Source organism: Passer domesticus, chromosome 6 (assembly GCF_036417665.1).
Source record: "Passer domesticus isolate bPasDom1 chromosome 6, bPasDom1.hap1, whole genome shotgun sequence".
Lineage (NCBI taxonomy): Eukaryota > Metazoa > Chordata > Aves > Passeriformes > Passeridae > Passer > Passer domesticus.
This window is the reverse complement of record NC_087479.1, coordinates 26,654,784-26,667,074: the sequence shown is the minus strand read 5'-3', so window position 1 is coordinate 26,667,074 and position 12,291 is coordinate 26,654,784. Positions and strand designations below refer to the sequence as shown.

Below are 12,291 nucleotides of genomic sequence, written 5' to 3'. Positions count from 1 at the left end.
AAGAAAAAAGACATTTTTAATAAATTTCTCAAAAGGAGTGTGACTTCAGAGACCTAAAACTTTTCACAGATGAAGAATTTTTTACCCAAATTTTGTTTGGATTCAATTTTAGCAAACAGAAAGGTATACTAAATGATAGAAAACCAGATAGGATTCCAAAGTTGAATGTAGCCTAATGCCTCTTACAAAGCGAATTCAGACTGAATTTCCATGACCCACCATCCCAAAATAGCACTTCTGTGGACCACTGAAATGGGAAGCCACATCATTATAGTAAAGCAGCTGTACATACATATTTTTTGGCCCTAATACAATACATGGTTATATCTCTAAGTTGATTTAATTTGCTAAAATATCAATGCACAGTACTCTGTATATATGAAAATACACATAAACACAGAACACTTAGATATTTAATGTACCTCAGATTTTTATTTAATATACTTATTACTGAAAAATAGTTCACTTTGTGTTTCAATAAGCTCTTCCTATTTAAGATAACACTGATATGACATCAAATTCCCATTTAAGAATAAATGCTCTGCTGAGATAGCAGCTGTCATTCCATCATCTCATTTTGGCTGTGAATCCTGAACCATAATTCTGGGGATTTTTTTATAATGTATATTTTGTGATTAATCAAAACATCAAAATTAATCTTAAAGAATATATAGTTGTCTGAACCCTTTCCCCCCCCTCAATTGCTCCCTTTTCTGGGACAAATGAAGAGACAGAAGAGCTCTGGACTAAGACTGGGGTGTGGGATGGAGGTTTCTCTAGTAATAGGAAGAGCTGAGCTCAGCAGAGCTCAGATACAGCAATATACTGAATGCTTTGGTGGACAGAGAATGATCTAGTGGCTATTTTTAGGGTACAAATTAATATTTTGCTTACTTCTTAGGTCTATTTTATGTACTGTCCCCTTATTTCTAATACCATGATGATTGCCCCATGAACAGTATAGATAGAGGCACATTAAAATGGACTAGCTACAGGCAGAGATCTCTGAGTTTCTTTTCTAGTAATTTGAAGGGAGAAAAGTACTTTTGGCATGCAATTAATCCATTCTGGTTTAGACATCCAAAACCAAAAAACTGAAAATTTAGGCTATGGAGAAGAGGTACTGTACCTCAGAATAACTGCTTCTAAATGACTGAATGAACTCAGACTCACATTTTCCATTAGTTCAGATGAATCCCACTCAAGAAATCATCAGGAGTATCATTAGGACAGAGGGACTTGGGGATGAGACAATTGCAATTCCAACTTAGAACGATTTACTGATATTTGTGAGGTTCTTCTGCACTAATTACAGGTTTATTTATTTTCCAGAAAGATTAAGCCCAAATTTCTCTTTCAGTTCTCCTAGATGTGCAATAGGGTGCTCATTTGAACCATTTTGTTAACAGGAACCAGTGAGGAGGCAATTGAGTCCTTGTCTTTCTTACTGTATGGGAGAATCTATTTTTAATTCTCTTGTCATGGGTAAGCTTGAGAGACTTGAGGTCTCACTCAATTTGAGCAACACAGAAGACACTGGCCTACAGAGGAAGCTGTTCCTAACTGATATTCTTACAAATTTTAGAAGAGACCATCAATTCCAGCCTTTGGCTGAATACTACCATGTCAACTAAACCATGGCACTAAGTTCCTTTCAGGTAGCTGTAGAGAGTGATACTCTGAGCCTCCTTTCCTTCAGGCTGAACAATTCCAGCTTGTTCAGCCACTCCTCATATGATTTGCCTTCCAGACCTTTCACCAGCTCTGTTTCCCTTCTTTGGACACGCTCCAGCACCCCAATGTCTTTCTTGGAGTGAGTGGACCAGAACTGAACACAGGACTTTAGATGCAGCCTCACCAGTGACAAGCAGGGAGGAACAATTACTTCCCTAGTCAATGTGATCACTTGTTTTAATCTTATTTACCAGGTTAGGTGCTGAGGGAGCTACCCTACATCTGGGGTAGTAGGGTACCTCACTACAGTGCTGCCTGGCTCTAGTTGATTCTACTCTAAGTAGCTTCTTTTGTTGGGGACTTTTAGTTTTGTCTTGATCTGAGCCCAAAAACTGTGTGCCTGATTGTATATTTGTGCTTAACCTAAGGCAAAAGAATGTATATCTATTCTGAGGATGCACTGCTTTTTGGAAATAAGATGAACACAATTTCTGGAAAAGCCTGTTTGTTGTCCCTGTGCATATACAGATAGACATGAAAACATCACAATTTATTTTCCTCAGTTTACCCTGGCACAGCTCAACCTGTTTTTGCATCCAGGCAAAGTTTACAAAGGTGACATAAGAAAAAAGCAAGAGGAAATGTCTTTTTCCTTACTTATTACATGTGTTTATTTTCCCTTTCCTGTTCTGAAGTCTCCAAAAGAATAGTCTAATCTATTTTATGTTTGCTGCTTTCCCACAAAAAAGGTAATACCTATACACTGCAGGACATGTTTTTCTGTAATTCAGAATAGGGTCTAAGCTTTCAGTGTATTTTGGAATATACCAGGCCCATTGCACAAGGACAGCAAAAACACATGTCTACCACCTATGAGAGAACTAGATTAAGAAAGGGAATAAGTACGCTATTAACATCTGAACCTCAGCTTGAGATTTACAGGTGTTGATGTACACCCATGCAAGGAAGTTTTTCCTTTAAAGCTCAATATAGCTCCAAGATAGAATACAAAGTTTTAACAGTTTTAACTCTTCACTAAAAATGCCTGAAATTCATTCCTATGGTTTTTAGGAAATTGGAGGTGGTTTCTTGGCATCTAATATGTGATCTATGTGGAGAAACACCTTGATTTCTTTTATGATGTAATTCTAAGTGAATTTCAAAGACTGGAAGTCAAGTTGACTCTATATAATGCCTTACATGATTTTTAAGAAAATTTGCCACCTGTACCTGAATTTGTTTACTGTCTTGAATTTCTACACATTTAATTTGAAACTCTACTCACTGTGGTGATTTAAAAAAAGTTTCAAGATGTCCCATATAGGCAAAGATATTTTTGATCCGTGTAGTCCAGGATTCACTACAAAAGCAAAACACTGAAGTTTATCCTACCTGTCTGATGATTAGCCTGCTTTTATTTTAGCATTTTCTGGGGGGCAAAAAAATAAACCCTGTAAAATTGTGGCACTTTCTGGAATATTTCTCCTTTGAATCTTTTTAACTGGAAAGATAATTTCTCAAGTTAAATGAGAAGAGGACACAAACCAAAAGCATTTATAAACACTGTGTTAGACTAGAAATATGAATCCTCATGCCATTCCCTCTGGCTTCTCTATCTGAGTAACTTGGCTTATACCCTGGAACCAAGTTAACCCCAACTTCAAAGTGGGTAGTATATAGCTCTAAAATGCTTCCATTTAAAAATGAATCTAATTCCCTGTATGAAACACATGAAAAATAAGTCTTGGAAAAGATATGTTTTATTTCAGTAGGGAAGATTCATTTTCATCCAACACCATTTACTTTTATTTTTAAAAGTTATCTTTCTGTAATTGCACACTAGTTTAGAGTTAAGATAGGAGCATCTTAACAATAATGGGCACTTTTTTTAACAGATTATTGCCAAAAGTGCATTCTTTATTCCAGGGAGACACTGTAATAGATACCAGCGCTTTCGTAATGATACAAGCAATCTGTAAGCTATTATAGTTTCTTTTATAGTAACTTAATCTTCATATTGTTTTATACGTCTGGAATTTTAATAGTGTTTTTAATTTATGAAGAGGAGTATATTACATATTACTAGTTACATGGGAGCATGAGCTAAAGAACAGACCATTGAATGGTATTCTTACAAACAAATATTTTGAAGTACTTAAACAAGCATAAGGAATAGAACAAAGAAGTTAAAGAATGCCAGACAGATATAATAGTAGCTTTTATGGAATGGGTCCAGAACCACCTAATCTGAATTGTGACTGTTTTTAAATGCATATATTTTACTTCTAGAGAAAAAAGGGGATGCTATTTAAAAATAAATATTTTACTTAATATAAATATATGTAACCAGTTAATGAATTTAATTATTAAAATTATAATAACATAGAAATAATCTATTATTTTAATAATACTTATAATAATAAAAAAATCAATTATTTATTCAAATAAGTACAGATACCCATGTACCTTTTTACAGCTAATGAAAAGAATTCATTAAATACTTGCTTATATGTAGAATGCAGACCCTTATGTACATTCCTAAAGCTAGTGCAAAAATGAAATCCTTTTTCCTTCTAGTTCATTGTCATTTTTAATGTGTCTCGAAAGAGACACAGTTCTGTAGTAAGAGAAATATCATAACACTTTGCTAAGCAGTGAGTTACAGAGATATGATCAATGTAGCAATTTAGTGGTTGTAATACTATTAAAAGTAAGGCTTTTAAATGAAGAGAACCAGTTCACTATTTTGAAAGAAGTGATATTCTACTTTAAACTGTCATTCTGTATTTCTGACTTGCAATTAGATGATATTTCTAAAATGTCATTCCCAGATTCTGTTGTGACTGTCATCATAATAAAATGTGACAGGAAAGATATTATATCAATACTTTTTCCATAATTAGCATTACATTTCTCTCAAGGGTTAAGTACAAAGGTTCTTCACTGAATGGTCTGCAAGCTTTGTGCCTTTAAAATTTTTTCATATAGCCAAGACTGGTGACAACTGGGAGACAGATCTATGAACAAACCTGTTTGGAGAGAATAGTTTTGTGGTGTGTGATATATGTTAGGCAAATGAGCTTATTAGGGCTCTCATCTATTTTATTATTGGTGCCCAATTTAATAGAGGCATTTAAAAAACAATATTTCTGCCTGCGTCCTTGAAATGAAGAAGATACATTGATATAATTGAGAGCAAATGATTGCATGTTGTGCCATTTAATCATGTCATTTTTCAATTGCTGTTTTTTGCACTTCACTGCATACTTATAGAATATTTAGCTTCAATATAGATTAAGTCACACAGTATGCAACTGAGTAGATTTCCCATATTAGGTGACATATTCTTTTAACCTTGAAAACAGCAAAAGCACACAGGTTTGGCAGTATTTTTCTAAACAATGACAAGTAATCATTCATTTTCTATCTTTGTCACTTAGCTTTTTTATTTTAAGGAATTACTCCTCTATTAATATTTTTTGACAAATTGTTGGTTTTATTTTCATTCAGAACCAAAAATTCTTCTTTTCACCATCTGCTCTGCAAGAAGGCATTAGCCTGAGAAGTTCTATGCATTGCCATTTCACAGATGACACTGAAAACTACATTTTACCCAAACTTTGCAAGCATTTCCTCTTTTATTTTTCCTGTTTTCCTGTTTCTTGTTTCTGTTTATTGATGTATTATTTCTCTTAGTTGTGATACTTAACAGTTTAACATTATCGCTTTTAAAACCTGGTATGCTGCCCTAGCCAAAAACCAGGCATAAAAAGACAAATAAATTCTAAGAGGTGTAGTTTGATTGGTGTACACAGAAGGGTAACTTCCATTCTCAGATCCTGCCTTAATTTCTGCATGTGATTGTTGTGCTAAAGAACAGCCGATCTGTCTTCCATCAAAGAACAACTGGTGCAATCAGAAGTGTATCATTCCCTCCCTCACATACCCACATTATGCAAGAAAGAGGAAGAGTAAGCCTTTAACAGAGCAAGGTTAGATAGACACTTCCTCTTAGTTCTGGTCATTTATCTGCAACTAAACTTCTTTTGTGTTCCTAAAACCAGCCTGTGTTGGCCATGCATACGTAGAAGCCCAGAAATAGCACTTCTCTCAGTATACCTTGGCATTTCTTCTGGGCCTGAAAGCAGCAAGAAAATCCATCTGTGTAAATTACTGTTTCTCGTTGTCCAGCTATTTTCAAATCCCTGGCCATCTCTACATGAAAATTTAGTCCAGCTGTAGAGTGAAAACAAGAACCTTCAGATCCCATAAAAGTGAATTCTTCAAACAATATGTTATAAATGAGGCCAAGAAAACATCTTAATAATCTTTGTGGTGAATGTGTGGATTGTGTAGATTTAAGGCAACTCAACTAATTTTACAATGCATTTAAACTACTTTTAAGCATAATTAGTCTCACTGAATTTATCAAAAGTCTTAAATAGTTAATATAAACACCTGGTCAAGATTCTTGATATACCATGTTTCAGTGGCCTACTCATCTTACATCTTGTGTGAGAAAGCTGACTTCCCATACAAGTCTTTCAGTCATGCAGAGCAGATGGTGCAGCACAGCTGAGATGCTGATATGCTGCAGGAGGGCTGAGGGATGGAAACTCACTGAGGAGCTATAACATTCCTCAACTTCCCACCTTTCTATGTCTCTCATATGCTCTGGCACTGCCTAAAGCTGCACACACATTTCTGGTCACATGCCACTCACTTAGGAGTCACACAGCTAAGCCAAGCACCTTCTGTTCAGATCATGGTCACTTCCATCCCCATAGATAGTGCCATTAGCCCTTGGCTTGGAAGGAGTGTTTGATGTCATTTGACTCAGCAGGGGCTTTTCCAGATGATTTAAGTCATGGTATTAACAAGCTGTGAAAGTAGTTTCAGGTAGCCCTTTTTAGCTATGCGGGTGATAACTTCAAAGCACTGAAAATAGGAGTAGGCAGGGGGAAGTAAAGCCTTCCAAGATTCTAGCAGCATGGAGAGGAATGCTCAGTATGGGAAGCCATGACCATAAGAACATTCTAATGACTAACACCTCAATGATATCAGGATATCTGTTGTGAAGCAAATGACTCAGACACAAAGTCAACTTCATACACAGCAGTTGCAGTTACTGTGTATACTCTTAGCCTGCAGCAAAAAAGTCAAATACATTTATTTAAGTCTCCCTGCAAATGGCTTAAGTGAATATCTCCCACATTTACAAAGATTTGGATTGTGTTTACCTTTACCATAGCTCAATGGACACATGACAGTATGAGGGGACAAAATTGTAAGTGTTTAATCTCTAAATCTACATTTCAGTAAATCTTCTGCACACACAGACTAAGTGAGCCTAAGTGATGCACCTCAGTGTACATTTAGATCACATCCTAATTTTCTGAACCTTCAAGTGCCCAGTAGCTTACAATAACAGCTGTAAACGATAAGACCCTAGGCTCAAGAGAGGTACTCATCATATTTCCTTACTCATAAAATTTTTAAATTAATTTACTTTTATCAAACATGAATTATAGCTTCTACATTCACAATGTAGAATTTACCTCGCAAATAATTAATTAAAGTAACTGTCATCCTGGAAGCATATTTTGCATGTGCAATTACTGTATTGACAGGTTTTTATAGAAGGATGCCATTTTAACAACAGCAAAACCTGGATGGGTATACAACACCACAGTGTATATATCATGTCATGGCCTATAGGCAATTATTGTGTCCCTTTAGGACACTGAACACAAGACCCTATTACTGCTTAAAGTCATTATTGTTAGTGCTATTATATAGGGCTTAAAGATGTCTTTACATGATTAAGTTCTCTGGGTTTTAAAGTATTGTTTCTATAGCCAACTATTTCAATACACTATTAGATACAAGCACTTCATTCTTCTCCTGTTTAATATTAACCATAATATCATGTAATAAAATTGAAACAAAAGTGCCATAGGCCTAATTGTACTGTCACAGCCATGTAAATCAGAAATAGCTTCAGTAAAGCTACTGTTATTATGCTGGTGTAAAATTGATATAAATTAGAAATGACCTGGACGCTGTAGCTCTGCTTTCAGATAACACAATGTAAAGGCCTCACTTAAAGTCCCCTATAATGGCTTATGAATGCAATTCTCCTTACCTCATCATGTTAAAAGGCATTGTATCAGAAAAGACCAATATTTATAAGGGATGACTTAATCAGATAGATCAAGGTAAATTAATGTTATGGGGCCTGATTCTGAGCTATATTGACTTCTATGAAGTTAATGCAGACCTACATAAATTTGGCTGTGATTGCTGTATAACTCACCATCACTTCCCAAAAAAAAATGAATTGTTGTTATAAAATGTAAAATAAGAACCCTGACTTTAGATAGACTTTTTGGTCCAGTTGGGTTGGCTGGTATTTTTCCTGATCTGACATTAAACTAATGAACAGCATCAGAAAGGAAATGTGCCAGACATGGTAGTTACATCAAGAACTACGAAGGAAACTAGTAATGAACTCTAGGAAAATAAATAAGGGCAAGTTCAGGAAATGCAAGTGAAAATGCAGCTCTGGTGTAAATTGAATAATAAAATTCCTGGTCATATTTTGCCATAAATAGTGGTTTGGGAATTTGTCATTCACCTTATTTAAAATTCAGAAATATTAAAGGTACAGGGTTCTCTCATTACAGAAGTAATAGAATTCTAGCTATTATAGAGTTAGGGTAATTTAAATAGCTATAGAATGCATTATATCAATAAGTGGAACATCTGTATGAAATGTCCACCTGCTACTATACTACTCAGTGTACTTTACAATGAAATGTACTTAATCATTTTAAGAAGTCTTCTAATGAAGGCTTATCGGGAATAACATTTTGAACACAAATACTTTTAGGCATTAAAACTTCTGCTTTAAATGAGATTGCATTGCCTTGTTTACCCTTGTTGATTAATAAGCAATCTGTTAGGATGGCCCAATTGTGCTAGTAAAAGTGGATTAGTAAGTCAGCTATGTTTGTGAGTTTAATCATAATTTCTCTTAAAGGCTTTAAAAGAAATCCCTGTCTTTTGCACACTATCCCTATGCAAAGAAATGGTACATGTTTTTAGATGTATATACCAACCTTTCGGTTCACACTTTCAGCTTAATATTATGGATCAAGAACAGCAGCAAAATACTCCTTTGAGTTTTGACAATTCTAATTATAAATTTCAAATTTTAAAGATACAGTGGCACAAAAACTGGAACTTGGATTCACTTTTCTATAGAATGTTTTTGTTTTGCTAAGAAAATTAAGAAAAGTGTCCTGGTTTTTTATCACTTAATGCTTCTGAACAGCTTTGAGAGGCATAGTGGCTTTTTTATGCTTGCTTCTTATCATTTACTGGAAGTTTAGAGGCAAACACTCTGTCTTCAAAAAAGATGATCGTTCACATTTTCTCATGGGGTCATGCACTTTCATCTGTGGTGTCCCACAGAGGGAAACAGATGTTGGCAAGTTACAATTTAAATTATCTGGAAAGCTCCCATGTGCAGAGCACAGTCCTGTTAAATTCAGGAGTAGCACAGCCCTATGATAATTACTGAATTCTTGAGCTATGCAATGTTATAAAAGTAAAGGATCTCAGAACCTGGGCTGAAGCAGTCATCCTCAAGTGCATTTCTGCCTTCTGTACCCCAGTTTCATAGATGTTATTATTAAAATTTGTTATGAGTAAAAAAATCCTGGTTTGACATTCAGTGACAGTAGAATATAATCAGGGATAAAACCATGCTTGGAAGCGCCCCATGCCATTAACTGCTTCCGGGTGGTAGACTTCATTCTAGTTCTGGCATGTAAGATGCATTATTTATTCTGCTGCTCAACAACATTTTCAGTACAGTTTCTTAGGGTTTTGGTGGAGAACCAACATATCCTGGCTCCCATCAAGTTTCAATATTAGGGCTTAGCAATTGTCTCCCATTGTCCAGTTTACGTCAGACTGCATTCTCACTAGCACATACTGGAATCAGTATATGAAGTAAATGCACTGAATTACTCCTTTTCAGGGATGATACAATTGTCACAGTTTTCCTACATTTACATGAATATGGAACCACCCTGAAAATATTTTATGATAACAGAAAACATCTGTAAACAATTTTATACTAAATTTTGTCCTTCTGTAATGTTACTCCTGTGACAGAGCACATATGACCCATAATTTCTATTGTTTTTTCTAAAAATATACATATTCTCATTGCATGACTACAATTTTTCCCTCTTATTTTTCTGTAGAATTTCTGAAGCTGATTACTGTCAGGGTAACTAATTTCATATGTGACCCAGTTGAATGAAAAAGAAAGGAAGAATAAATGAGTCTACACTATAAAACTTTCAGCATTATAGAGACAGTTAGCTATGTATGGTATTTGTTTGAAGAAGACTGAACGTAGTGTTTGTCTGTGCTATTAAGGTTAAGACTGTATTTATCTGAAAATAAAACACTAAGCTTTGACAGAAGTATGGGAATTTATGGAAGACCTGAAAAAATATTGCAAGACAGAGATTAAGCACCGCTAAATATCAGATAATAATTAATTAATGTTTCAGTTTGCAAAGTATTCCATGCTGACATCTGCTGTTTGTCTGTCCTTCAGTCTCTATGCTCTGAGATCAGGCAGAGGCGCCGTGGGGTAGCTTCTGTGCTGCGATTATGCCAGCACCTCCTGGATGATCAGGAGACCTGCAACCTAAATGCAGACCACCAGTCCATGCAGCTGATAATCGTAAACCTTGAGAGAAGGTGGGAAGCCATTGTCATGCAAGCTGTCCACTGGCAAACCAGGCTACAGAAGCGATCAGAAAAAGACTCGGTGAGTAATGCTTGCTTTAAAAAGGTCTTGTGGGATTTTATTCTTCATAAGAAATACTTTTTCAGCACAAGAAATACATACCCATCTCTGAGTGTTTTCTTCTGACAGAGATGTCATTCCTGGTCTTTACTGCCTGCAAGTGAATCTTCCATTTTTCACACGGTATTGTATGGACAACATTGTTTAATAATATGAACTCACATATACATACTGTATTTGCTGGATATTTAATTTCATCATATCTGATCCCACCCAGTAAAAAAACCAATCCTCTCCTTGTGCTAAGTTGCTCAGTACCAAACAGAACTTGGCCCAGAGACATATTTCACAGATTGTAAGTATATTTTAGAAAAAGAATTTCCTGTGTAACTAAGACTGGTTTTAATTAGCATCCCAGAAGAAGATGTGTATTTCACATAGATTGCCATGAGTATGTTATTAATATACAATTCTCTGTTATTTAAATATAAGTAAAATGTAGAAATTTGCTTTTATCTCAAGGAAATGATTCCTAGGAGGCAAAGTAGCACTCTGCTTAAACCATCCATTAAGTGGCATGAATTAGCTTGGTTTTCTACAGCATAAAACTATATTATAAAGCAGGGAGAATTAAATAATCCCTACTGTAACACCATTGACTGTAATGGATGAATTGGCTCAGCATGTCTTGTGCAACTATCACACTGGTGAAGTCTGTGTACTGCAGCTACATTGACAGCAATGTATGTAGTTCTTATGTAGTTCACATACTGAAGACTCTTGGTGAGATTTGGGAATAAATGATATATTTTTTAGGTTTTTGTTAAGCAAAGCAAAGGAAAAAAAATCTAGACACATCCTTCTTAGCAATTACCTGACTAACAGTGAAATACTACTTTTGACTTGTTTTCTTTAAAGTTCCTTTACAAAAATAACAGAAGCTATAATTCTCTGGCTCAGTTAGGGTCCTACAGTATGAAGATACATAAGGCATTGTTTGGAAACTCTAGTAGTTCCCGAGTGAAAATGCTATTAGTCTAAACAGTCCAAGAAATGGTGATTTAGTGAGAAGGATGCTGTGGACAAGTGAACTGGTGAAGGTAATAATAATGTTGCTAGCCTGCCTTTTTCAAAATTTATAACATAGGAATGCTCCTCTGCTAGTTTGTTTTACTGGCTCTTTTGCATTAGGTATTAATATAGAAATGGGACTTGATGAAGGAAGAGGTTTGAACAGACTGTTAGGACAAGTCAAAAGGGGCTCTGTATGAGGCAGCATGGAAAGAACTCTCTGAAAAGCAGATGTAGTGTTAACATTGGTTTTATAAGCATGGGATTGGTGAACTGGCAATGTAAAAAGTGAAGATAATTGAGATTGTGAGAAAATGTTACAGAAATTTCAGTGGAATTAAAGGAAAAAACAGAATTAATGAGGATCCAGAAAGAAGCTTTATGTAAATTGTAGGTACAAATTTGAAACAATACATTATGTTTAATTGAGAAGAAAGTCAAGAAATAAAAGAAGACTAATGCCATCTCAACAGTTCCAGAGAGTTTTCATGGTAATGAGTCTGGGAGAGCAAGAAATGAGAACAGAAGTAAAAGAATTCATCAATGAAATAGGCTGGGCAAGTGAATGGGTTAGAAGATAAATATGAGGCCGAGGAATAGAAAAGATTGATAAAGAAAGAAAATACAGTAGCAGAGATTTTTAATTCTCTTGAGAAATGCTGGTTATGTTTTTGCGATAGTTCCATCATAGGAATATTTTTAGTGATATTATT

At 35.2% G+C, this 12,291-nt stretch overlaps 1 protein-coding gene across 8 annotated transcripts in view; it reads left to right on the top strand.

Moving 5' to 3' along the window:
- Positions 1 to 12,291, top strand: part of AKAP6 (A-kinase anchoring protein 6) — a 294,626-nt gene that overhangs the window by 253,450 nt on the left and 28,885 nt on the right. For all 8 annotated transcript variants that reach the window (XM_064424001.1, XM_064424002.1, XM_064423994.1 and 5 more), the window contains one exon: positions 10,313 to 10,528. In XM_064424001.1, the coding sequence (XP_064280071.1) occupies positions 10,313 to 10,528 (216 nt within the window). The remainder of the gene's footprint in view (positions 1 to 10,312; positions 10,529 to 12,291) is intronic.